Genomic DNA, 27,454 nt, shown 5'->3' with positions numbered 1-27,454 from the left:
AATGCGCATTTATTGATATTTGTCTACTCTTGGATGCGCTATATGTGCGTATTATCTGGGTGCTATGATGACACGTTCTCCCTGTCGCAGCAAAGTTCATACCATTAACCAGACATGCAGTATACACGGCGCATACTATTGGCTATTTAACATTAAAATGCAAGTCAAACGTGTCTAATCCATGCGTCTTAGTACAGTGTTTAGCTCAAAATCCAGTTTTGAAGGGTCACCTTGGGCCGCGTATAGTATATTACAGAGCCCGCAGCTCCCTGTGTTCACGTCGATGTGAAGGCACAGCCCATTATCTCGCTTATATACACGCCTCCACAGATCGTTTATCCAAACACAAAATTACTGTGTGACATTAGTCTACCTGATGGATGACCCACAACTTCATCTTAAATGGCAATCGTCAGCTACTGAGGTGTATGGCCACCCACCCAGCATTGCTTTTTACTAACAACATGAGAGGGCATGGGCACATTTCGTTTGTAACTCACATCTCGAAATCCCGAGTGTCGAGCGTATTACCCCGTCAACTATGATATGTAGTAGATTAGACATTAGGTCATATGACTTGGTTATGGCGGTGCCAAGTAAAGACAGCGCTGACACATACCCGTGCAACTCGATGCCGAAATGATGAAAGTACGATACAAGCTCCCCGGTGGTGCGCGGCGTCCGCCTGGTGAGGCAGTTGAGGTAGGAGGCCAATGTCAGCAAGGGGTCACTGCCGCCGCAGCTGGGAGTGAGGATGGAGGAAATGACACTGCCCTGTTGCGATATCTCAGGTAAATCATCCTTCCTGAATCCCATTCTTACGCGGCTCTTGCGGCACAGGTTGCACGGGTCGAAGGGGTGCGTCTCGAAGTCGGAGTCCCAGCCGTCAGTCAGGAACGACTGGAGGGGGGATGGCGTCTTGGTGTCACTGCCGTACTTACAATTTTGCCAACCACCATGAGACTTTCCTCGATTACACTGCGCCTTGAGGAACATCAACTGGTGGTGGCAGGCGTAGATGTAGTCACGTAGCTGGCAGAGGAGGCATGCGGGGTCAGCAGCATAATGAAGCTGACTATATTCTTTTTTGAAGTCGAAGGTTGAAAACGCTTTGAAATCATTGTTATGCCTAATTTTGTAGATAACGGTGGCTGAGTAGAGGCACGCCTCGGTCAGTTTGGCGGTGACCATGGAGGCGGTCAACTGGTCGGGATCCCCGGTGACCTCCAACGCATCTGAGAACTCGGAGGCATCTTTGTTAATGTCCTGTAAAATGCTCTTGACATGCTCACTAATCAATCCGATATACCCTTGTGTATTCAATCCCACAAACCAGTGGAGCATTTCCCGGACGGTTTTGGGCGGGGGCAGATGGTCGGTAGCTGGGGGAGGGGAGGTAGGTGGTTGAACGGTATCGGTGGAGGAAGTGGAAGTGGAAACGGACCAGGGGTTCAGGCATTCATCTGTGCTAAATGGGTTTATTACACGTTCATCTGCCTTCCTTGGAGAGTCACGCGGCATCCCGGGATCTTCATAGCCTTCAAGTCCGATACGTTCAGGCGCAAAGTTCAGATCGAAATTAGTGTTAGGCAGGCCTGAGAAGCCTTTGTCCTCTGCAGGTTTTAACTCGTCTTCAAGGATATCAGCTGTGTTGGCATAAGGGTCATCTAGGTCCACGTCGTTAATAGTGCGATCTTCGTAATGAAAGGTTTGGATGGAAAAATCGATTTCGGGGTCTTTGACACGGGGTGTAGGGGCTCGAGAAATGCCAAACTTCGAAGAATTGAAAGCATGGATGCGTTCCGCTTCAACTTTCGCAGCATCCTCAATCTCTTTTTGCTCTGCAATGGTCTTCATTGATTCTTCATGCAGCGTTTGGAGCTTAAGTTGCCGCTGATCATAATCATGTTGAAGTATCTGATGCGCAGAATGAATATCTACATCATTCTTTATCTTCGCATAATCGTAATGTGGCTCTTCTTGCCCATCTAGGGCAACAACCGGTTGACCGTCTAAACCTTTTGCTATGGATTCATTCTCCTCTGCCTCTTTTTGGATATTTTGCAATACTTGATTCACCTTGTTCTCCTCATGAATCCTATATTCTTCAATTTCGAGAGTATCTTGCTTCTGACGTTCTCTCAGTCTATTTCGTTGGTCAATGTGATCGCCCAACATTTTCTGTTTGGTTTCCCAATACAGCTTCTCGGCTTCCTGCTCATTTTTCAATTGCTCTTGGATATCATCATCAACTGTCTTACCGTTAATTTCGGAGTATGCCGGATCAGAATACCACCATGGCTCCTGATGCGCATCAACGTCGTCCGTAGGCTGGGAACCATCTAGTATTAGAGTTGAACCATGCGCTTTATATTGATCCTCGGCCATTTGCTGCTTCTTTTCCTCTTTTTGTATATGCTCACTCCATATTTCATCGGGAGGCCTCCGGTTAAACACTTGAGTACGAGGCGGCAGTTTATTTATTGGATCACAGAATTGTATACCATCCTTGCCGCTAAGCTTCCAAAGATTCTCAAGAGTTGGCTGAACACAAATTTTCTCTGGCGGAATAATTGCCATAGTCTTAACATGATGCCGACCATTTTCATCACCCTCACCAACCCGTCCACCTTCACCAACGCCTAAACCAGAAGCCTTAGATGTGGATGTGGAACCAGCGGAGCCTGAACTACGTTGTTGGTCAGAGCCTGAAGCAGACACGCCATCTGAAGGATCATGCGAAAGTCCAGTACCATTTCCGTCGGGAGTTAACAATGGTGAAGTCAACCCAAGATCGAAATTACTCTTAGGCAGAGCAGAAAAGCCTTTGTCGTATCCATACCAAGCATCTGGATGCTTAATTTCGTTTCTCAGTACATCTGCCATGTTGGCATCAGTATCATCTAACTCCACGTCATGTAGTCGATCCTGGAATGGGCGTTTGGGGACGTCAATAGATAACGATCTTGAGACGGCGCTGAATAGGTCTTCGGCAACCATATTAGTCTTATTAACCTTTGGTGGATGAGATACTAAAACGTCAGGCGGATCTAAGATAGGATCCATTCCAATTTGCGCGCCCGGAATAGGTTCCGTAATCTCAGTTGGGAATGCACTTTTACGGCTCGATCGTATGTCAAAATCGTCTTGGATAGCTGTTTGAGGCCACATTTGGTGGTCCACTACATCCTTCATATCAGGAGTGTCAACAACTAAATTTATTAATGATGGTGCATTTCTTTCAGCATGTTGCTGTGTGGTCGGCCTATATACTTCTACCTCGGGTGGCAGACTCACGACTTCACCTATATCATCCCCATGAAACTCCCGAGCAATCCAGTTGTCGTTTTGCTGCTGAAATACAGCCCGCTTAGCCTCTTGAAGATTGGTTCTGAATTTCTCTTTCTCTCGTTTCTCTATTGCCTTTAGCAATTCTGCCGGCAACTTCCAAGCATCCTTATGCGCCCGCTCCCACGAAATCCCAGGGTCATTGGATTCGTTGGAAAGGCTATCACCATCGAGAGCAACTGGAACGTCGTGTATGGCAGAGTGTGGAGGCCTAGTCGATTCTTTCGGATCATAATACTGCAGTGTTTTCCACTTTTGAAGTTCACGTTGGGCATTCAGTCTTTTTTGTTGCTCAGCCTTTCTTTTCTCGACAGCATCAAATGCTTCTCTTAACCATTGGTCAGTTTCCGCAGCTTTGTTGTTTCTCCGAGCATTTTGTTGCCTAAACTTCGCTTCGATTTCTTTGTGTCTTTCCTGGGCAAGAGAACTTCTGCTGTGCCCCTCATCCCCTTCACTGCCACCGCCACCTTGACTGGGACCAGCAGCGGAGGGTCCCTTTGTACTGGCAGTAGCTGAATCACTCAGATCGTCTGGCCCCCTTGTTTGACCAGCGCCAGAAGCATACCCCTGACCACCCAGATCCTGACCACTACTGGTAACAGGGTCACCAGGTGAAGGAGTGCCTGCACTTGAACCATTTCCGTCACTTTGACCACCCGGTTGATTTGTCGTTCCCTCAGCTTTCTTGCCCTGGTTCTGTGCTCCCTCAGCTTTCTTGCCCTGGTTCTGTGCTCCCTCCGCTTTCTTGCCCTGGTTCTGTGCACCCTCAGATTTCTTGCCCAGATCTTGGTCATGGCCATATTCAGCACTCTGAGATCTAGTATCAGCCGGCTTTGTAGCCTCGACTTTGGTGACTACGGGCTTTGCGGCCTCGGTTTTGGCGGGAAGAGGCTTATCATCATCTTCTGCTTCTACATATTCTAAATCCTCAGGCACCGGCTCATCATCGGACTCCGGCTCATGGTCGTTTTCTTGTCTTACTTGACAAATCGTACCATCCAAAATTCTCTTCAACTCATGCAAGCCCTCATTATTTTTTTTAAGTTCTTCGATTGCACTGTCCCAATCCGATTTCCGAGCTTTATACGAATTAGTCCGAGTTCCAAAATTGTAACCATTAAATGTGAATCCGTAGGGGAATAGATATGTGATGGCAAACTTATTGACGTTCTGCTCCGGCCTAATTCCCGCCAATGTTCTTCTCAACGCCTCTAAATTATTTTTCAGCCACTTTGCCATCTTCGTAGCAATTTTCTCTTTGTTAAGGTATTTATATATTCGCGCATATCCGGTGAAAGAAAATCGGTCGTTTTTGAAAATTTTTTCGAGAGGTCCTTTTAGTTTTATGCAATGGTCTTTTAATTCTAACCAAGAAATACAATTATTCCTCGATTGCAGATTGTTTTTAAAATCTTGCTCATCTTTGACATCTCTAAATATCCCACAGAAGTCTTCCACCAAGCGGATAGCGTTGGCTACGTTCGATGTCTCAACGGAGGAATTCTTCGACACTACCGACGTGACGAAGACATCTCGGAACAGATTGTTGGGATTGGAATGCTTGTCTAAAAGCGTTCCAAGGTCATTTACCATAAGATGACCTTCGGAATAGCCACCTTGACTAATTGGCTTCAGATCGCCTGGATAGAATCCTCCAGGAATAACACCGTACTCACTGCCGTTTCGCGTAACGAAGTACTTCTCGATAGCAGTAGCATGTTGCATAAGTTGATCCGGCTGTCTAACAATCCTAGCGTACAGGTCAAGCATCCCAACCTGTAGGTTCGCCCACTTCCCTCCTCCCACTGCACTGAACCTCCTATCAACCTGATATTGCAAGAAGTACATTACGGAGAGAAATTTGGGAATGCACTGGATCAGAGCTTCTAGGGCTTCTACGGCGTTAATACGCTTATATTTCGCTGGCTCTGCCTTTTTACATAATTTCGCGTGAAACGTATTAACTATGTTGAGAAATTGCGAAAGTGCGTGTTCAATGTCACCTTGTTTTGCTTCCTTATATCTATCTTTAAGAAGCCTAATTAGTCGATTGGACACCCGGCCTTTCATATCATTATTCTTCCTCAACCACTCCAAGAATTCCAAGCACTCTTTAAGAGTCTTGAACTCAGGAACGTTACCCTTCACCGCCATTTTGTCCTCTTCCAATCACCCACTAATTCACTCCTACAAATCACCACTGCCAGCCTCCAGGACTATGTGAACTGGGAAACACAAGAGTCATCACACCTCTAAGGTGACGCCGCTTAATACAGCAGGGCAGACAACTAAGTGGGCTGATTGAAAGGGCTATGAAGTAAGACGCAGAGTGACTACAATACGCATCATACTAAGACAATGACACACCTAAACCATATTGCTAAATTTGCGAACCATCACACGAATCCTATAGACATACCACTCACCTGAGGAGAGAAGGCCTCAAGGCAGCCATGCTGGAGTGAGAGAGTGGAGAGTGGTAGCAATGTGGTATTAACAGTAGGGATTGTAGGTGTAGATTGAGCAGTAAAGACAGACATTTGGTTAAACCTTAGGTGAGGCAATATGTCAGCTCCTAGGTCAACGCGTAGGTCAGTCACTAGGTCAACGCGTAGGTCAGTCACTAGGTCAAAGCGTAGGTCACGCACTAAGTCGACGCTTAGGTCACTCACTGGGTCAGGGTTTAGGTCACGCACTAGGTCTACGCCTGGGTCACCCACTAGGTCACTCACTAGGTCAGCGTTTAGGTCACTCACTAGGTCAGGGTTTAGGTCAGCGCCTAGGTCAGCGTTTAGTTCACTCACTAGGTCAGCGTTTAGGTCACTCACTAGGTCAGGGTTTAGGTCAGCGCCTAGGTCAGCGTTTAGTTCACTCACTAGGTCAGCGTTTAGGTCACTCACTAGGTCAGGGTTTAGGTCAGCGCCTAGGTCAGGGTTTAGGTCAGCGTTTAGGTAACTCACTAGGTCAGTCACTAGCTCACTCACTAGGTCATCGCTTAGGTCAGGTGGTTAGTCACTCACTAAGTCATTGTAATGGGTATACATGAGATCACAGTGGCGGTGAAGGTTACACCGAAACCATCATTCACAACTAATCGACAGAGCATCAAAAGACACAACAAAGCACTTCTAATCACATAATGTACAATGCGTAATTTAACTGCGATAATTAATATCTTAAGTTGAGCAGCTCGTTGGGGTCGTCGTCGAAGTAACTAGCATCGTACAGTGACAGCATCTGTCTGCTCGGGATGAGTAGCGCCTTGACGTCGATGAGGTGAGACGCCTTCGTGGTCATTAGATGTGATCGGATGTAGAGTACGTCCATGCGGTGGAGGAAGGTGTGGAGTATGTACAGGGCTACAAGAGACCACAGCGCAATGAAGCAGTGGAGGAAAGGCATACGGATGTGCCATGTGAGTTGGTCGATTTGATGAAACAATTCAGTGAAGTGGCCGGAGTGCAGCGCCTGTTTGAGTTGTGTGTTGAGGTCACCGCAGCGCATGGCATAATTGTCAGTGACCAGGAGATTTGCGTTGCGATACGTGAATCCGTAACGGTAGAGTGTGGGCAGAGGTCCGGCGCACTGGACGATGGATGGGCAGTGGCAGGTGTCCTTCCCACCGTGGGTGCCGGGTTGGCAGGGGCATGTGGCGCAGCCAGAAGCCGTGCAGTCGATGTTGTCCAGCGCGTGGAGTAAGTCACATAGCAACCCCCATAACTGCCATACCAGGTACATTATCCACGTGATGTATAGCACGGCGTGCTTCTTCGGGTAGGAGTGGTGGGCGTGGAGTCCTAGGGGTTGGAGGTAGGGAGTGCATCCACTGGGTGACTGGCAAGTGGAGTCGTTGAGGAGGCTGGACAACGCATCGTGGCTTTTATGGTCATGGCCGGCGAGCGATGAGATGGCAGTGGTGAGCGTATTGTTGTCATAGCTGCCATGGAGCTGTGTCCATAGTGGGAAGAGGCTGTCGATGCCGTCGGTGTTGAGGTGAGAGATGAAATCGGAGGCGTCGGTGTACGTGCCGCCACGGTGCTCAACACGGTCATGAGGGTCCCACTGCCGTAGCACCTGAGCATACAATGCAAACACGTCGGCGAGTGATGAGGGTGCAGTGGGACACAGCAAAGACAGAGTCCGATAGAGCACGAACAGGCAGGCGTCGGCGTCACGGCACATATCGCCGAGGCGCTTGGCGAGATCCCAGCCGGTGACAGTTATCGAAGCAGCAAATCCCAGGTCCCAGAAGCCGAGCGGAGTGAGGCACTGCTGGCCAAATTCATTGGCTTTGCAGTTGGCACAATCGATGGCCATGTTAACAGCAGTTAGGGTATGCGGCAGAAGTCCGTGACAGCTGTCGGAGAGGAACGACTGGAGCGGCGAGGTGTGCGGGCAGCCGGGATTGGAGGTGGTGGTGGAGGAAGTTGTAGTTGTTGCCGCAGCAGTTGTACTGATACTAGAGTAAGTAGTGAATTGTTTACACTGCCAGTTGTGTGACTGTATCTGCCGACCGTACGTGCACTCCCGCCACCCCCCGACCCGGGTGGTGCTGCGGCAGCACTGGGAGTACAGGAAGTAGAGCACTTTACACAGGCGGCATGCTATATCACGTAGCATATCAAGCAGCTCGGCAGGGTTAGCCGGGTAGTGGAGCCTGGCACGGTTGTTGGAGAAGTCCACCGAATACGGGTAGGCGGCGAGGTCGAAGCCGTGGCCGTTGCCCTGGATAACGGTGAGCAGGGCAGTGGAGCGTGAACATGTTGCTGCGATGGTATATGGCAGGCTCTCAATGCACTTGCCCATGATGGGATCGTCCCTGTTGGGGGTGTCGCCATCGTGGCACCGGCGGTTGAGCAACGCCTTGCAGTGGTCAGGCAGATTGTCAGCAATACGTGTATACTGCAGCCCGGAGAGCCAAGACAGCATGTCTTTGACTGTGCACGGGTATCGTGGCTTAGGAGGAACATAGATGTGGCAGGCTTGGAAGTAGTTGCATAGGGCGTCGTAGAGCAGCGATATGATGTGGTACAAGGTAATTCCGTTTTTTATCGGCTCACCGTCAACCATCAACTCTATGGACACATCTGGAATCGGGGATACTAATAACTCATATATTCCTCCTCCCAGCATATCACACCGCAACTCACCCTGCTGGACAGCATAGTTACTAGACACCCTGTAGCCGCACCGGGTGAGGTAGTTGCCAAGTGCGTTGTCCCTGTCGTCAGTTGTCAACATACTAATATGAAGAGGTTTCCACTCACCTTCACATTTCGTCGCCAACTTGGTAAGCGCATTGTACGTCATAGGTATCCTACTCAGTAACACCTTGGCGTACTTGTGGGCGTGCTCCTCCCTGCACCGCTGCCCCGAGTAGGCGGAGATGTACGTGTTGTAGAACTCAGCGGCAAATTTGTTGAGACCGCGAGAGACAGTGTCCAGCAGCGGAGTGGACGGGTGCTTGAAGTCGGAGGGCACCAAATTACTCAGCGCCTTGGTCAGCCTCTCAACCAGCTCGGTGAGTCTGTCGGCACCGTCATCATAGTCCTTGAGGTAGGCGAGTAACTCGGTGAGCACTTCATATACATCGTTGAGCTTAGGCGTATATGGCTCTTCGGTTGGTGGCAAAGAGGGATTCTTCTCCTTGTTCTGCTCATCGTGCAGCCTGGTGATTTCCCCTGCGACATACTTCTTTATTTGCTCGAACACCTCCTGGAAGGCGGATGACAATTCTGCGACGCTCTGTTCGTCACCTGTTAGATCGGAGCTCAGCGGTCCTTGCAAGTACCTCATGAACCCTTTGTAGCCCACGTACCTATCCCTGTTTATCTCATTTTGCAGCTGCTCCAAATCCTCAGTGACCTTCTTGGCAAACAATTCCAACGCCTCCCGCACCGAGTCCACGTACAGCCTACGGGCCTCCTTGGTGAGTTCCTTGATGCCGTCGTCCACCTCATCGTCGACGTGCTTCCAATGGTCGGCGATGGTGTTCCTTTCTATCTCGTCGGCATCCCTGAGAAAGTCGTCGCACAACCTGATGGCTTCGGCCAGCTCGGTGAGTCGGAGGTTGTCGAGACCATCTTGTATGCCTTTGAGCTTGCCGTCGATATGCGAATTCTCCAGCTCACCCAGATTCCAAGCTAGGTTTCCAGCTGCGTTGGTGATTGCACTGGACATGATGTTAAGATGTTTGGTAATGTCTTTGCCCTGGTCGTTCTTGAGGGACTCCATTTCACGCTTAATTTTCTTAATGCCTTCTTTATCACTTCCACCAATGTGAGTTGTCATAAATTGTAAATTACGGATCACGCCTCTGTTTTCGGGATCGTCGCTGTCCGTGCCCTGCAACTCGGTTCGGAGACTCTGAAGTTCGTCAGTTATCTCCTTCATACCTGAGCTTATTATTTCGGGTTGGTCGGTCAATACACGTTGTTGCCTTTCAAGGTTACTCTCAATATGATCAAAACTCTTGGCATCATGGCCATTCCATTTGTCACCGCCACCTAACCCCTGTTGTATCACATCTCTCAACGGATTGGTAACATGACCATCCAACTCACTTTGTAGCTTTCTAAGTCCGTTCGCAATTTCTCGTTCTGCTTGTCCAATATTTTCGGGATTGTTTTTAAAAGCTTGGTTTTGCAGCCCACTAATTGTATCATAAATGTCTTTAAGATTATTGTTGGTTATGCCTCCACTATTCTTTATCATCTCTTCTAACGTTTTCAGATTCTGCACAACGCCATCTTCAGCTATAAGATCTGGACTCAACTTGTGTTTAGCACTCTTAAGCAGAGTTTCTGTCTCTTGCAGTACACTTTCGGTTGCTTGTTTAATGTTGTCACTTGCCTCAGCCAACTTCGCATTCTGCCCTTGAATCTTACTCCTTATTTTACCGAGACCACTTGCATTACCTTTCCAAGGGTTGTCATCGGCACCAAGCCCATTTTTTTGCAAAATTTCCAGTTGATTGATCACGTCGTTATTAGGATCTCCGTGCTTATCTTTCAACGCAGTTCTCAGGCCCTCAAGTTCCTTCGTAATCTGCTCTACGCCCAGCTCGATTTCCCTTGGTTGTTGTGACACCGTAGTTTGTACATATTTTAGGCAACTTTCTATTAACTGAAGGCCTTTCTCGTTTTCATTTTTTTTCCAAAAATTCTTACTTAAGCCAACTTCCTTCAAATCTTTCAACGTTGCAATGACGTCATTGTCTTGATCACCTTCCAACAGACCTCTAAGTCCTTGAAGTCTTGCTTTAATTGTGTTTATGGTCAGAGCGATTTTATCCGGGTTCACACTAAATTTTCCAGCCCAAAGTCTACTTATCTCGCTAATTATTTTCAGAAGATTTCCGGGTTTCGCGTCACTTATACCAATCTTTCTTCTTAACCAATCTAATTGGTCGATGACATCGTCGGTTTCGTTTTTGTGATTCAACCTGATTCCGACCTGAAACAGTTCATACCTAATATCATCAATGGCCGCGTCAATGAGTTTCGTTTGCTTTGGCAATTCTTCATTCTGATCTTTAAGGTGCTCCTGGATTTTCTTAAGACCATCTACTGGACTGCCACCCTTGCCGTTCCATGTTCCACTAGCCAGACCAGTATTCTTCAAATCCCTCAATGCGTTGATGACAGGAGACTTGTCACTATCACTATCGCTTATCAATTTCTTCTTAAGCACTTCAAGCTCTAACTTAATTGCTGTGACGGCTTCCCCAATTGCCTTGGGTTGTGCTTCTAACGTCCCTTTTTGCACCTCTGCAATAACCTTTGTGATTGCATCAAGGCCTTTCACATCACCCAATTGCTTATCGCCGAGACTTTCTTGAAGTTGTTTCAAGAACGTTCTCAACCCACTACTGTTGTTTATTGATTCGCCCAGATACCCGATCCTTCTGTCACTAACCAACTCGACAATCCCTTCAAGCTGCTTCTTTATTGCCTTGAAGGAATCGGTTATTTGCTTATCTGTGATCGCTGGCCCGACGCCACTTCTCTTACCAACATGCTTATTAATCTCCATCAGCCCCTCATCTCTAACCTTCTCGATCGCTAGTGAGAGTGGCCCATAGACTTTGTCGGTTATAGAGCCAATATATACTTGTTTGTCATATTTCTTAAAATCCTTAGACAGCTTTACTTGGTCTTTTTTACCGTCACTTGTGTCATCCCTCCCAATGTGGTCATTGAGTAATTTTTCAAGTTTCGGTTTGAGGTTTGTTGTGATCTCCTTGTGCGCATTGTGGAAATTCGGCATCGTTTTCTGCAAGTCAATTTTACTTTCACCACTCTGAGTACTAATCACGTTAGCCGCTTTGTCAATCGCCCCCTTGGCCGCATCCTTGACTTGCTGCTTAGCTTGTTCGTTGAAAGTGTCAACGGCGCCTTCCAGCTCTTTGACTGCTGTATCAAGCGGTTGTTTGACATCGCTCTCAAATTTACCGTCAATCCCCTTAACATCCTCCCTCACTTGGTCGATCGCCTTGTCCACGGCTTGGGCTGTGCCGGATTCGGGGCCATCGACGCTAGAGCCGGAGGGTTTAGTTGTCCGCCACGAGGTTATCATTAAGCTTCGTGTTTACGTCAATCACGCTATCTAATTCTTCTGCAACGCTTGCTTTATTGCTGTTGGCCCCCACCCTTGATTTGTCAAGTAGGATGGAATCAATCTCTTTGCTAACCTGCCGAGATGCGGTGGATAGTGCGCATAGGACGGCTTCGGCAGGCTTTAGGGAGTTTCGGCCACGGGCGGGCTTCAACTCCGACACACCTTCAACTTTAGAAATAATGGGAGATACATTTCCACGTGTATTACGATGTATTTTACCATCCAGCGCATCGGCAAACTTCTGGCAAGCGTTCATGACCTCTGTGAGGGTTTGTGTTATTTTCCTGCCGGCGTCGGTGGATCGGCTATTTTGAAAAACCTTTTCGCCTTCTTTTATTTCTACGGTAAGCTTACTCTTCACTCCGCCAGCGATTCCGGCAACATCTTTGGGCGTCTTATCACCCTGCCACTTAAGACTATCCCATACCACGCCATTATACATTAAAACACTGTCACTAACCCACCCCTGAACTATACCGCCGAAATTGCGCCTGAACGCACCAGCATAGCTCTCCATCAAACCGTTCGCAATACCCTGCAAACCTTTCTTTTCTGCCGACCTTTCGCCATTCAGGATGTTACCAACTTTATCTTTAATATGGTCGATGATGTCATTAATCTTCTTGCCTCCTGCATCGCCGCCGTCCGGATTAATTGTTTTGTAAAGCTTCCCAATGGCATCTTTAACTGCTTGGACGTTTTTTTCAAGCGGCGTCTTGATTGCACTCTCAAAATTACTATCAAGCCTTTTCTCCGTCTGCTCCTTAATTTGACTACTCTTTTCCTTCACCTTTTCATGCTCCTCTTTAAGCACCTTCACTTTATCATTAACAAGATTATCACCTTTGTTAAGCCCCTCAATCCTCTCCCTCAACTCCTTCAAATCCTTTTCGACCTCTTTACCCAAATCACCCACCTTCAACTCACTCATCACATCTTTAATCCCTTCCTTGATCTTATCCTTTACCTCCTTTAAATCCCTCTTGAGATCTGCGTCCATGGCCTTTACAGCCTCCAACGCATCCTTGATTCTCTGCTCAACTTTCTGCTTAGCCTCACTAGCGGCAGTCAAAAGTTGCTTGCCCTTGTCTTGTAACTCTTTAGCTTGCGTGAAAATAGTGCCGTCATTTGATGTTTTAACTTTCTTGAGTATCTCATCACACTTCTTGTCTGCCTTGACGATGACATTACTGACGGCATTTTTCCACTTCCCCAAATCCTCAACTTCCTTTCCGAGATTCTCACTCGCAGCTTTAATTGCATTACTATCTTGACCAATTCCTTCAACTTTCTGGACGACAGCACTTTGCAATTCATCATGAACTTCCTGCGCCTTTTTTATAGCCCCGTCAACCACACCCTTAGCCTTCTCATTCCACTGCTGCAGACTCCCAAGCTGGCCGGTAACATGCTTGCTAACTTCGTCTATCTTATTTTTAGCATCCACAATCTTCTTAACATTCTTGCTAAGCTCCTCATGAACTTGCAACTTATCGTACGCTTCCTTTGCCGTGCTCTCAGCTTTCTGGCGAATATCTTCAGCAGTCTCAATCCACTTATTCAACTCCCCAACTTTCTCACTAAGCACACTATCAATGTCCGCGGCGGCCTTGTCAATCTTCTTTCTATTCTCCCCATCAAGTTGCTTCATTATCTCTTCAACATACTTTTTCACTGCATTAATATACTCTTTCGCCTCATCCATCCACGTCCCCAGTTCCTTGACATATTTCTCCAGACTGGCAGTAATACCTTCCAACTTCATTTTAACCTCGCTGACACGTTTCTTCAACAACTCGACAACCGTATGCACTTCTTGTCGAATTCTGTCCTTGACGGCGTATGCCAGCCTTTTAAGCCCACTCTTGATTCTCTGTATCATGTTGTCCAACCTCTTTTTCTGCCCCTTCTTGGACCACCTGCTCAGCCAGTCAACGTGGTTGAAAAAGCTTCTCCTGGCGTTCTAAAACTTTCTCTTCAGCTTGGGGTTCAGGTCATTTATGGCATTTGTGGCCGCCGTCAAGCTTCTAGAGAAGACCCTGGCAACCTCTTTGCACTCCTCCACCAGGGAGACAGCGGACTCCACAGTTCTCTCATCTTCAGCTGGCGTAGATGTTTCCGTTATCTGCAAATCATTTATACCTCTACACAACTCACCATCTGCTTTCACGTATTCCAACACAGTTTCAATCGGCTTCTTGACTCTTTCGTTTGAAGCCTTGACAGCGGCGTTATAGTCCCGCAGGCCAGTGGCCACCTTGGGGATGACGTGACAAAACCCCTTGTGGCCACGCCGCAGTTGGGATTCAAGCGGCACAATTACATCGTCATGCAATACATCTCTACCAGCAGCGTACGGCTAGTTACCATGGACACCACTGAACACGGCATACAAGAATGCCAGGATGGCGTCGCACAGACGCAAGGCGTTGCCATATACAATCCCGGAACCGTCGTAGGTTCCAGGATATTGATAACCTACAATGCTGGCAGCGGAGGCACAGAGATTATGTATAATGCTTTTATGAGGATTCTCAGAGTCTTTCGGAAGAGTGCTCTGAAACGTTGACAATCCTGAAATGACATCGTGGGCGGATGACTCATCTGATGCGGTTCAAGACGGTAGCTATCTTTCAGTGTTATGAACAACATTGTAAAACGGCTTGCAGAGATTGTCGGACAGTGTCAAAGTCCCGGCACAGTGCCGCACCTGGAGGATACAGTCAGTCGCTGCTCGAAGGTCTTCTAGTCAATAGGTCTATCACTGCGACTCCGTGTCATACCTCTTGTAACTCTGACGAAGCTTATCAATAACACATCAGTCCAACTAACTAACCGCCCACCGCCTAACCTACCTTCTAACCGAGTGTCTAATGTAGTTAACCCATTTAGGACGCTTGCTCTTTTTTGGTATGTTGAGCTGTAAATCACTTTCTATATGTGGCGGTGTATTCCAATACGTTCAGTAGTTTGCGAAGCATCGTTGTTTATCATATGGGCTAGTAATTAATAAATATCATCAGTTGAGGTTTTTGTTCATCTGTTAGCTGTATGGTATGGTGTGCTATTTGTTTGATTTGTGGATAGGTAATGAACGCTAAAGACAACTAGTCTAACGTGACAAACGCTAGCCGGCGTGATGCGTGGCGTCGGTGGGCCGCACTTTAGACATCACCAACATTACAACCCCATATCACCCCACAGTAGACTGTCTAGGCGGCCGGGAAGGCAACAACAGCCTGTCTAGTAGAGACGGCGGTGATGTGGCGTGTTATATGCTGGGTGGAGTTGAGACATCACGATTGAGATGTCTGTTGATACGCATGTCAAGGCAAAAAATAAGATTCACATGCATTTATATCACTGGCATATCCGTGGTGCAAGACGCGCGGCTGTAGTATTCCTGGCGGTCGGTTTGATGCCAGCTTTTTGATTGGTCGCAGTATGTTCAGGGGTGACGGCTTGGTGACGTCACAATGCGGGGAGAGGGGAGCTGCCAGGCCGTCATCCCTATGTTCCAGCTCACCTAGTCATAAGCAACCCGAGTTCAGTGTCTGGAGGATGTCTGGACATATCACCCTCATCGTCCCTCAGATAATTGGGGTCATCTGTGTATTCTCCATACCTTCCCCTATGTCACGCTGCGGCGTAGACCAGTTGTTTGTAATGCCACGACGCGTTCCGTTGTTACTCAACAGTTCACTTTGTAGCCCTTATACGTGGAGCATTTAGATGGTAGGCAGGGTGTGGTTGTGATCGGAGGCGCCTAAGAGACTTGGCCAGTCCTATACTTCAGATACACAGGGTCGAAATTTGCAGGCAAAGGTGTACCTGACGGCGTACTGCTTGACCGATTGTGAACAGGATGTCTAGGCACGGAGTTTCGCTTGAGACACTTAAGGATTGTTTCCGTTTTCTGCTGGGGTTGAGAAAAGATAAGCGAGTAGAAGAGGCGGCAAGAGCCCTGCATGGGCGTATTAAAGGCAATTACAAAGACAGTCAGCATATGGGACATCAAATCGTCCCAGAATTGTCTGCGTTTTTGCAAAATGTGTTGGAGTTTTATCAAAAATTGACAAGTTGGGATGCCGCTAAAAATAAAACACTTAATCTTGGAATTATTTCACCAGATGACATCGTCAATGCCCTTGTAGAATGCATTCCGAAGTTCCTAGCGGCGATGTATTATTTGTGGTACAATGTGGATTATGCGTTTGATAGAGTGGGAGGAGCAAAGTGGAGGGATGACTATAAAGGGGTAGACACGTGGAGGTGGGATTGGAAGGGGGTGAGGTGGAGGTACGGAGGAGGCCTGCAAAAGTATCTCACTGCGCAAACTGGCAATCACACATATGACGTAATTCCTGGCGGTTTCGCGACTGGCGAAAGTGATCTTGCTTATGACAATGGTTACAGCCAAGGGCAGGATATGACTACGGACCTTAGAAAAATCTTGATCAAGAATGGTAACAATATTTTCCGCGACATTTTGGTCATTTTGATGTTATCCACAAAATCCAAAGTTGAGATCCAGAATACCGGAAACGCTGTGGCATTGCTGAGAACCTTTTGTCATATTGTGGCTGATGCTGGCACGAAGGAGGAGGCATTAATCAAAAATGCTGTAACTCCGGTTGGAAAATGTATTGAATGGTCGAAATTAAAAAGGCAATGTAGATGGCTTAAAAAAGAAATACAGAATTTTTTCAAAAAAGAAGCCTTTTCGCACACCGGTCACTCTCTCGACATTGAGAAACTTAACCATGCTGAATTCGCGAAAACAACGGCAAATTGGTTGCGGAAACATTTGTTGGACGTGCGTGAGAATCTAGGCAAAATTAACCGTGTGGATTACACTTCCGATATGATATCGCATCGATTTTTCGCTACAAAATATGTTTTCCCTTACGGTTTTATATTTGGCGACACTGGCTATGGAACGATGAGTACGGAATATAAATCTTTGAAACCGATTTGGGGACAAATCATTGCTGTACTTAGCAGAGGTGATGTTAGCGGCCATCTCATAAAGATTAAAAGTATTTTGGAAGGTAGAGAATGTAAAGACGTAAGGACTAAAAATAAATCTTCGAAAATTAAAAAACCAAAGATTATCAAAAATACTAGCTCCGCAGGTCCCGTTATTCCTACAACCAAATTCACCAAGCCTGATTTCACTGTAGATAATAACAAGATAGCCGTTCGAACTCCAAACCAGGGCAAGAAGTCTGAAGATGACGAAGATGAGGATGATAGAGAATCTGAGAGTGGAGATCTTGCTGCCGTTCCCCCAAAACCCGAAGAACCGCCTGACGAGGTTCCAGAGTCCCCCAAGGAAGTTGTGCCGAAAAAGAAAGTTGCTTCAGAACCCAAGTCAACAGAACCCCTCGCCACCAAAACCGAGGTTACTAAGACTGAGGCCGCCAAGCCTGTGGTCACCAAAGCCGAGGCGGCGAAGCCGACTGCCACTAAAACGGAAGCTACTAAAACAGAGGCTGGTAAGCCTGCTGCCACTAAAACGGAGGCCACCAAGACTGAGGCTGCGAAGCCCCAAGCTAAGAATGCTGGAGGAAGTACAGATCAAAATACTAGTCAAAGTGGAGCGAAACCTGGAACTACATCAGTCGGCACATCTTCATCTCCGCATCCCGGTGGTACAGGAGCTCCAGGGCCTCAACGTAATGACGGCCCGAAAGGGCCTCCTGGTACAGGGGCTACAAAATCTTCTCCGCCTAAAGATACTGTTCAAAAGCAACAGTCTCCATCTCCACCCCAACCAGCACAACCCCCTCCAGCCACTCCCCCCGGTCCTCCTGCACGCCCTGGCTCCGGTGTTAAGCCAGGTGGCGGGAGTAAGGGTCCAAATGGCGGTGGTGGTGAAAGTCAGAAGCCTGCTACATCACCATCTCCTGCTCATCCACAGGCACCAGGCGTTCCACCTCCAGGCCCTTCGTCATCTGGTGCCTCTGGTTCCAGTCATGGTACGGGGTCTCCCGGTTACGCTGGTCCAACAGGCGTTAAGGGGCGGGGTGCACCGGGCGGTGGTAGTCAAGGTCAACAGCCTGCTGTCTCACCACAGAATGTTACCACTCAGCCTTCAAGTGGTACATCTTTAGGCCCTGGGTCACCTGTTGCCTCTGTTCACGATGGTGGTGCGGTGTCTTCTCCTGACGCTGGTGAACCGGGTGGTAAGGGGCAGGTTGCGCAGAGCGGTGTTGATAAAGGTACGCAGCCTGGTGCTTCTTCACAGAATGGTATCACTCAGCTTCCAACTGCTAAATCTCCAGAACCTCAGTCACCTGGTGTTTCTGTTCCCGGTGACGCTGGTCAACCTGATGCTAAGGGGCAGGGTGCAAATGGCGGTGGTGCTCAAGCTTCACAAACTGTTGCTGCTCCAAATGCTGTAGCCACTCAGCCTTCAAGTGTTCAATCTGAGAGGTCTGGTACACCTGGTGCCTCTGCTTCCGGTAGTGGTCGGGGCCATGGCGGCGAGGCCGGTTCTTCTCGTGCTGATCAAGGAAGTGGTCTAGAGTCGAAATCAGGTGCAGGTGACAGTGCTACGACATCTGCTGGCAAGGATTCTGGCTCTGGTTCTGGTGTCGATGGAAGGGATGTGGAACCAAGTAATTCTAAAGATCAGACAACTGCGTCGGTTGATTCTAAACGATGTGCTAAGAACTTCATAGATATTGGTGGCGGATCAAAAATTTGTGTACTTGATCCCAAGAAATCTAACCCGCCGATGCGCTATTTGGATCCTCAGAATAAGACTCCATCTGACCCAAACTTTGACGATGTCTGGGAAAAAGGATATAAGAAATCCCTTAACCAGGATATTGATAAGAATATACGAACAAATAGGCGAAAGCAAAATTTACGATCCAGAACTACCGCCACCCTTTCAAGTCAGCCCATCCATACTGCTCCCAGACCTACCTCTCAGACTACCGTTGAACATCCTGGTAATGGACGTAATTACTATGAACCAGGTGGTGAAAGACCAGTGCAAGGGGTTGGGAGTGCATACCGAAATGCCACTGCAGAAACGCCGTTGGGCTTTATTGACGGCACAGTTATACCAAACGATTCCGACATTAAGATAAAAAGGCTGAAAGACCGTATTAAGTTGTTTAATAGTGCCTACAACAACTCATATGCCTTGCAAAAACGGAAAGAGAAGGAAGAAGACGAACAACTGAAAAAAGAATTCGAACAGAAAGAAAAGGAGGCAAAAGAGAGGTGGGAAAAGGCGCGAAACGAAGAAGGAAAGCGTGCAAAAAAGTATGATGACGATGTAAACAGGATAGAAAAGGTGTTAGAACAAGGCAAAATACAGTCGGCCCAGAAAAAGTTGGAAGAGCAAAGAAGGATAGAGGCCGAACGTAAATACCAGGCTGAGATGGAACAATATAAACGTAGATTGCAGCAGCAACGCATAGATTTCGCAAACACGTTTGTTGGAGATGTGATAGCTAATACACCTGATTCACCGTCGTATCAATATGATGAGCGATTATTTCCCCTTGTTGATGGCAATACCATACCATACAAATTTCAAGTCAACGAGCAGCAAATGGAAAGCTCCAAGCTATATGCTAACCAGTTGGCAGCTAAGCGACTTGTTCGTGCTAAGTATGAACAAGAAAACGAAAATGTTAATGAAGCGATACAAGCTGCAGAAGAAGAGAAGAAGAAAGATGAAGAAAAGTATGCATTGGATCAGTTCAAAGGCAGAAAAGATTTTCTAAAAGATCTATGGCGAGTCGAAAATTTCCAAGTTTCACAGCCACAAGCAGATGAGCCTCCCGAGACCGTGGACTTCGATGACATAATTATACATCCTCGCGTTTTCACCACGCCTCCACTGGAAACTCACGATCCGATTAGACTTTCCAACTATATGTTAGAACCGTTGCCATCGAACGTGTTGCTTGAAATTAGTCGTTCTCGGCACGGTGATTCTACATTTAAGCCAGCCAATTTGTCATTTGAATTTCAGAAAAATGATGCATTATCTTCACCAAGATTTGCACCGATTCCCTCTAATATATCCCTTCATATCGCAACGCCGCCGAAAGACGAAAACGTTGAAAATTCAATACAAGACGCATATGGAGCCGGCATCTCCAAATCGTTATTCATAGACATCCCCAAATCTACACTCCAAAACGACACTTATGACTTGGACATACATGACCCTCCACCACCCCCAAACCTCCAACCCCTTGATCCAATAGGCCCACCCACTCCCGCTATCAATCTCACCATCCCACCATTGTTGGATCCGCAGATTCCGCCGCCCGAAGACTTTGATAAAAATGCAATCAAGAGACCGGACATTGGACTGTGCCTCGCTCCCTGGACAACCCATACACCCACGCACGGCTCCACCGACATCCCCGAGACTGAGCTGTTACCCGCCGAGGCACCGCGCACCGTCCGGGAGATGCTCACTTGGCTGGCGGGGATTAAGCACGAAAAGCATCATAAGACTCTAGAACAATGTATTAGCAAGGCATTTGGTGGTTCGCAGAGTGACCCTTCACAGCTTGCACTCTCCATCAACCACACAAACATCAGGCCCAAAGATGTCTTCGACATCCTCCAGCTTACCGCCATGTTTGCAGACTCAGTGCTCTCCGCCATTGCGCCTCGATGGAGAGCGAATGTGTCATCAAGATTTGTGAAGCCTAAGTCATCTGACCAATCCGATGAACCTGATTGCTGCGCTCTCCTCTGCCAGCTGCGTGACTACGTGTACGCCTGCCACTACCAGTTGGAGTTTCTGAAGTCGCAGTGTAGTCGGGACAAACTAAGCGGTGGGTGGGAAAACTATGAGTACGGCAGTGATGCCAAGGTACAATCTCCCCTCCAGTCCTTCCTGACTGACGGCTGGGACTCCGACTTCGAGACTCACCCCTTCGACCCGTGCAACCTGTGCCGCAAGAGCCGCGTAAGAATGGGATTCAGGAAGGATGATTTACCTGAGATATCGCAACAGGGCAGTGTCATTTCCTCCATCCTCACTCCCAGCTGCGGCGGCAGTGACCCCTTGCTGACATTGGCCTCCTACCTCAACTGCCTCACCAGGCGGACGCCGAGGACGACAGGGGAGCTCGTATCGTACTTCCACAATTTGGGCAATTCGCTTCATGATATGTATTTAGATACATTGTCACCACTGGGCACTGCACTCGCCAAGTCACATGCCGACTGTCCCGACTGGGACTATCTTGGTCGCCACGACCTTCAAGCTGTCAAGGCCATCCGAGGGTCCGAGATTCTCACCACCATCCACAACTCCAAACATGACCATGCCGACACTCTGTCTACACTGGTTGGCTGCAGCAGCGACTCTTCCAACTGCCATCCACACTGCTCGCCCATCACCTACCGGGCCTACGCCCTGTACTCCCAGAGCTTCGCCCACACCTACCTCAGCTGGGCGGTGTACCTGCCGGACAGGCTGTGGGAGTCAGTTGAACAGCTTTTGCACGAACTCAAGCAATATGACCATACCAAGTGCGAATCTCTCCACCTGTGTTCCACTGCCTTGCCCCTCCTCTACTCTCACGGGTTCACGCCGCCGGAGGGTAAATCGCAGCCAACACTCACATGTCAACAGGTCATCGACAGGGTACAGGAAATCGTCAACGGCAAGCCTATCGCAAGGCTTATGACCTGCATGGACAATTTCCTCTACAGAGTCCGGGAGCCATTCATCTACACCCTCGTGACACTCTGGTCCACCGCATTCTTCTTCATCGCTAACACGATGCTTTACCGCCTGGACGTACTGCGCATACGATCTCACTTCACGCGCTCCAGGGGGTCTCACGTCATCGATGTCAAGGCGTTACTCACGGACGGCACGAAAATGCCCTCGCTCTACGACATCGACTACTTCGACGAAGACCCTATCGGTCAACTTGTTATTCAATGATTATTACCTCATTAGTGAAGCCATTTCCGATTAATATTTTGTTGTAGTAGTGGTTAGTTGTGTTACCGCAGCATTAACGGCACCATATTGTGGTACCAGCGTGACTACTTCCAGGCATAATCAGACTCATGTAGCCCACTTAAGAGATGATTTCGTTTGCGATGTTTAGTTGTGCGTCACTTGTTACACGTCATTACACAGACACATTGTGTCTGTAATGTGAAGCTGGGGTTATTAGCCACTAACGTGGCATTTGACAACTGCCGTACTGTGCAATATATTAGGCCGCCTATTAAATTAGTGAATGACATGTTAGTAATCTGATAGGTAGCTAGGTGGCGAGCTTCACTGGAGCTCTCCTACGTGATGGCCAGTGGACGGCGTAGTTAGGTGGCATTTATGGCAACAGGGTAAATCACAAACCAATTAACCAAGCAATGTGAATCACTTAGTCACTCATCAAAACAGATATGTAACATCAGTCGTAGGCACTGACACCGTTGTACGGTCTATGATGGAAGGAGTCGGTTGCTCACCTGGGGCCGGCTGTCCTGCATGCCACATAAAGAACTATTTCCGTACAAGGTAACTCATACATCAAAGTATAAATAACTTCAATATACGTTCTACGAGATCATATTGTGGCTTGAATGAGATGTTGCCACTAAAAGCAGCCTCATAAAAATCCACATAGTGGACACCAGACAACCGTCGACGCAGACATGACGACTCTACTACGAGTATAATAACCGTCGACAACACAATACGCGACATAGGCAGTGGATGGTTACAGCTACTTCTGAGATGTGCAGAGTGATAAACAACTTATGTGAATGTTTTTAAAGTCGAATGTGCAAATTGATCGGACTGTTGCAACAAACGCACATGCGGCCGCAGGCTGCCATGTGTCAAGGACAACAGCTTTGATTGCACCCCGCCGTGACAAGAGCATGTAGCTGATGCTGTGTACGGCGCTGCCATTAGCATCTCACTATCATTCCACATCCTGCATGTCATGATACGACAACAGCTTGTACGCACCTAAAAAGAAGCCGAAGCTCACAGCTCCTCCAATCTGCACCACTTGACACATTAAAGTTGCTATCAAACTTACCATAGACACCGGTAAGATCATGAGGTTACGGTGCCTCAGTCCCGTGTATAAACCGGTGATACCGCCGAAGATGCCGCCTACTGCTCCCCCCTGCCGTGAATGCCAGCGCAACTCTTTATGACATACCATTTTAAAACCCATTTTAACGCTCGCGAGACAGTTTCGTGCTCGTGGGTTTGAGGTGATTCTGTCCAAGAATCCCTGGCCCGTAGATCCGGAGTCACCGTATGTATCGGATAGGCTGCGCAAGCTGCATATGTAACCTTCAACACAACCCACGTATATCCGGAGTAATCCGTGTTGTCGTAGTCTGCATGCGAATTAACGCCTGAGTTAGGGTGCGAACTTATTGTTACCTACCAGTCACTTTCGGCGGCGCGGAAAACCCCTTGAACTCAACGTCGGAGTTACTGGCTACCTTTACACCCCTCGGGGCCTCTGTATACACTATGATGAGCCGCTCCACCACCGTAACTTACTCGGTGGTGGAGCAAATGGTCCTCCAGCCGGTGGCGGTGGGACCTGCTCGTCGTACTTCGACGTCACCGGAGGCTTGATGGTGGTTCCGGACCCACCGCTGATATATTGCCTGCAATGAATATGACATTTATTAATCAAAGCGATAACGGCGAGCTTCCACTGTCGTCGGACGCTGCGACCGCTGGAAGTAGACAGCGACATACCACATGGTAATGGAGTCCGGTGTGTAGGTTCAGAGAGCTTCTTTGCACCGTTAGTGAGCACAGCGGGCGGTGTGTATGTAGAATCTTGCAATTTTGTGACCGTAAGGCGTCGTCACGCGTTGGAATAGGCTCCCATTGCACCACACCCGGTACACTGCGCAGCGCCGTCAAAGACGGTTGCTTTTCACTTTGCCCCTAATTTTGAGAACCGTTTGTTCTCGAAGCAATAATGTCGTAAATTCGCTGAAATGTTCGGCACTGCTTGGCTGTCGCGGCTCCAGCTGCGCAGCGCGCCAAGCCTCAGGCTGCCGTTTAACCCGGGCAGGCTGCGCGTGCTGTTGCCGCGTATGCGACTCGCCCGCTTGATAGCGTCCGTGCTCAACCGCGAATGGCTTCTGACGATAATTGGCGCCCTCACGTTGGCGCTATGGCTGTATTACGAGCTGTGTTACGTCGCGCTTGTATGTCCTTACTACACGGGGTCCGAGCTGCCTTCTCTCCTAGACAAGTTCCGTACTATTGGCAAGACGTACCGTCCAACGTTTTACATGTTCGCGCCCTACTGTCAGTGGATGTATTTGTCGTGTTTCTGCAAGATCACTCGCCGTTATCGCATTCTGCTCGACACGGCTGCCGAGGCTAGTTCGCTGTCCATTTCCTTCTGCGCGAAGGTTGGCAGCGCGTTGCTGCGTGCCGTACTGCGTTGCTTCCTCTTCAGACGAATATACCGGGATCAGGCAGAGGTGACCGTGCGCGAATTCGTGGAAGCGCACAACGGCGCCGTCGTTGTGCTGGATTACTACCTGCCACGCTGGGCCACCAACTTTTGCTCTAGCTGCGGGAAGTTCAAGCAGCAAAGCTGCTGGTGGGCGGGGTCTTCGCGAACCAAGGCGGCCACTGCAGGGTCCGCATATCCGCAGACCACGGACGAGGCGGAGTCGTCCCGACGTGTGGTGAATACACAGCTCGAAGCGCCCAACTTGCATGAGATCCGGGCGCACGAAGGTGCGCATCAAGACGACGTACGGAGAGCGGAAGTCGCTCGTGACGTGCCTCTTCAAGTTTCGAAGGACGTCTTGAAGTCGCCCAACCTGGACGGCAGCGCTCGGTCGTCTGACCGCGATGAGCCTCTGGATGACTTTTCGTTGTCTGGAAAGCCTGTGCCACCATCCGATGCAAGGAATGCCGAGGATGTTGTTGGCCCTCCTCGCAAACTGCTCCGCGGAGTTATCGCAGTCATTGGGGACGTCAGCATGTCGTACAGCGTCTGCAACCAGGCGCTGAACTGTAACTGCGGGCAGCCCGTGACTTCGGAGGAAGAAACGGAGCAATTTGCGTGCACAGGATGTGAAACATCCGGCCTCGAGGACAGCAAGGGGCTGAACTTAGACCCCCCCGGCCTCCCCGTTGTGCGCTGCCTTATCAGTGACGCGCTGGAAATCGGTTTCGCTTGCGTTCAGATCCATCTAAACGTGAATCTCGGCATGGCCAGCGAGGCGTTCCCAACGTGGACGGGTCTGCGTTGCTTCCCAGTGTCGCTGTACAGCGACGCGCTTCTCGATCTGAACAGTGGCCTGAAGCGCATAAGCGAACGTTACCCCAGCCTCCCACTGTGCTGTGTCGGCGTGGGCTTCGGGTCAAACATCTTGATGGAGTACATGTCCCTAGGGTCAGCGGGCAAGGCTGTTCCGGTTGTGTTTGACCCGTCGCAAGATCCACAGAAGCTGCTGATAAATATGGCCGACCGGAGGTACACGATGATGAGGCGCGGGCAATCGACGGACCAGTACGACAGCAACGAATCACGGAGCGACAGTGACACCGAGTCCCGCGTATCCAGGAAGTCTATTGAGCGTCGTATGGCGCAACCAGTGGCCAAAGCGCCCGTGGAAGTCGATCAGGACGCACCCGAACAAGACTCGGGTGTCAGCTCGTCGGCAAGGCTGCCGCATACTGCGGACTCTCTTGCTTCAGACCCCCGCCGCATGTCGGAACCTGTGAAAGCGGTTGCAGGGCATGTATTCAGCCCGCCTGCACATTCGATGACACAAGACATGCAGCAGATCCTACAGAATCCAGACGACCCCAACTACGAGTCGTTTGCGTACCTCAGCCAGGTGATTGGGAAGATCAACGCGAGCAACAGCGCCACGCCCAGACCCGTTCCGTCTGCCGCCTCTGCGAACAGCGCGGTAGTGACCCCCAGGGAGGGTCATTTCGGTTTCGACGAAGAGGCTGAGGAATGCACGTACGAGACCAGTGTGGCCTACCCCCCCGCGCAGGAAAGAGAGGTGGTGTTTGACACGAAACGCATTTCCGCTGCGGTGTGCGTGAACCTGAACCTCCGCACGAGTGGCAATGCGCTGTACAAGTCCACGAGGCAGCGGCAGATACACAACCAGAGCATGTATATCCGCCACTGTTTCGCCGCCTTCAAGCACCACCTCATCGCGCTGGTGAGGGAGGTGCACTGCCACCGGGCGAACGGGTCGCTTCAGAAGGAGTGTTACCTGTACCGTTGTTGCCACTATACACGTGCAGTGGCGCGACAGCCATGGTCCCGTCGCGTCTTGCTAGGGCTGCGGCAGCCCATCGAGGGCTTCCACACTGTCGCCAGGCACTACAGGATCGAGCACCTTCTGCTGGCCGCCCACCGCGAGTATCGTATGTCGTACCGCCACATGAGGCGTCGTGAGTCAGGTGAGTACGTGAACTACCGTGCGGGTATTTTCAAACGCTTCGGCGCGCGTGCCGCCATGGATTTTAAGCTGTGCGCGCTAATGACCCTCCGTTACGTCTACAGCCACACGGGCCACGACAACCGAGGTCGCGTGGAGACGTTATCGGGCAATCCGACGTACAAGCTGGTGAACAAGCGCATTGACACTAACCTGCGCATCGGCCGGGCGCACTTTTACGGCGGCATCAACAAGCTGATAAACCAGGGCAGCCGCCGCCCGCAGGACCCCAAGGTGCACAAGTACATAGCGGAGCTGATAAACCGCGAGTACACTCGGAATGTTGCGAACATCCGTCGCTACTTCACAGCGATTACCCTGCCGACTCTGCTCATATCCTCGCTGGACAACTCGATGTTCTCGTGGGAGGACGTGGACATTTTCGACGTGTTAAAGAACCCGAACCTCGTGTACTACATATGCAAGAGCGGCGGCTACGCGACTTTCCTTTCGGGTGGGTTAAATCTATCGGATGCGCATTAATGCAACTGCAGGCTTCTTCCCCAACACGTGGCTGAGTCGCCCCGTCCTCGAGTTCCTCGACGAGATGTCGAGCCGCCGAGTGCTGATATGACCCTGGAGGGGCGCTATGGAGCGGCCGCGAGCCGCAAGCGTTCAACGCGCGAAGGCGGGTAGTGAACAAGTGGCAACAAGCCATACACGGCCACACAGCGTTTCACAACGCCTTGCACTGTAAAACAGCTGGCGAAACATGTAATGTAGTGTATACACTGTGGAGACACAGCGCTGATGGCTGTCCTGGTCGGTGCCTTGGCGCACCGGCGCGGCGGGGATGCGCGTTTAACCACAGCTGCGCCCGAGTTCGCCCATTTGCGCCAGCGTACGGTGAACTACACACACCGCTGCACGTAGTGTGTACGGTGTTTGCGCTCCTGACTGCTATTTTTTTTTACACATGTCTGGCCCGAAGCGGGTGTAGGTTACACGGTGTTTCCAGCGCGAAGACGCGCCCAGTCCAACGCAAAGGCACGGCGGCTATTCATATTTA

General features: G+C 49.4%; 7 protein-coding genes across 7 annotated transcripts; 2 read left to right on the top strand and 5 right to left on the bottom strand.

The window, feature by feature from the left end:
* Window positions 1-456: 456 nt before the first annotated feature.
* On the bottom strand, window positions 457-5,502 carry BBBOND_0312810 (hypothetical protein; the record flags this gene model as incomplete). The annotated part of the gene is made up of 1 exon (XM_012914110.1): window positions 457-5,502. The coding sequence occupies one exon, from the start codon at window positions 5,500-5,502 to the stop codon at window positions 457-459; it is 5,046 nt and encodes a 1,681-aa protein (XP_012769564.1).
* A 1,014-nt stretch (window positions 5,503-6,516) lies between these two features.
* Window positions 6,517-11,925, bottom strand: BBBOND_0312800 (hypothetical protein; the record flags this gene model as incomplete). The annotated part of the gene is made up of 1 exon (XM_012914109.1): window positions 6,517-11,925. The coding sequence occupies one exon, from the start codon at window positions 11,923-11,925 to the stop codon at window positions 6,517-6,519; it is 5,409 nt and encodes a 1,802-aa protein (XP_012769563.1).
* Window positions 11,926-11,955: 30 nt separating this feature from the next.
* BBBOND_0312790 (hypothetical protein) lies at window positions 11,956-13,849 on the bottom strand (the record flags this gene model as incomplete). The annotated part of the gene is made up of 2 exons (XM_012914108.1): window positions 11,956-11,964; window positions 11,999-13,849. 2 exons carry the CDS (start codon window positions 13,847-13,849, stop codon window positions 11,956-11,958), a joined length of 1,860 nt encoding a protein of 619 aa, XP_012769562.1.
* Window positions 13,850-13,930: 81 nt separating this feature from the next.
* Window positions 13,931-14,948, bottom strand: BBBOND_0312780 (hypothetical protein; the record flags this gene model as incomplete). Its single annotated transcript, XM_012914107.1, is given in 5 exon segments — window positions 13,931-14,309; window positions 14,361-14,524; window positions 14,618-14,697; window positions 14,823-14,887; window positions 14,899-14,948. The coding sequence occupies 5 exon segments, from the start codon at window positions 14,946-14,948 to the stop codon at window positions 13,931-13,933; spliced, it is 738 nt and encodes a 245-aa protein (XP_012769561.1).
* An 884-nt stretch (window positions 14,949-15,832) lies between these two features.
* BBBOND_0312770 (hypothetical protein) lies at window positions 15,833-21,910 on the top strand (the record flags this gene model as incomplete). Its single annotated transcript, XM_012914106.1, has 1 exon — window positions 15,833-21,910. One exon carries the CDS (start codon window positions 15,833-15,835, stop codon window positions 21,908-21,910), a length of 6,078 nt encoding a protein of 2,025 aa, XP_012769560.1.
* A 994-nt stretch (window positions 21,911-22,904) lies between these two features.
* Window positions 22,905-23,712, bottom strand: BBBOND_0312760 (hypothetical protein, conserved; the record flags this gene model as incomplete). Its single annotated transcript, XM_012914105.1, has 6 exons — window positions 22,905-22,985; window positions 23,025-23,114; window positions 23,151-23,265; window positions 23,304-23,334; window positions 23,504-23,613; window positions 23,708-23,712. The coding sequence occupies 6 exons, from the start codon at window positions 23,710-23,712 to the stop codon at window positions 22,905-22,907; spliced, it is 432 nt and encodes a 143-aa protein (XP_012769559.1).
* Window positions 23,713-23,955: 243 nt separating this feature from the next.
* On the top strand, window positions 23,956-27,019 carry BBBOND_0312750 (membrane protein, putative; the record flags this gene model as incomplete). Its single annotated transcript, XM_012914104.1, has 2 exons — window positions 23,956-26,899; window positions 26,940-27,019. 2 exons carry the CDS (start codon window positions 23,956-23,958, stop codon window positions 27,017-27,019), a joined length of 3,024 nt encoding a protein of 1,007 aa, XP_012769558.1.
* Window positions 27,020-27,454: the final 435 nt, after the last annotated feature.

The sequence above is a fragment of the Babesia bigemina genome (assembly GCF_000981445.1).
Source record: "Babesia bigemina genome assembly Bbig001, chromosome : III".
Taxonomy (NCBI): domain Eukaryota; phylum Apicomplexa; class Aconoidasida; order Piroplasmida; family Babesiidae; genus Babesia; species Babesia bigemina.
This window is presented reverse-complemented; position numbering and strand designations above follow the sequence as displayed.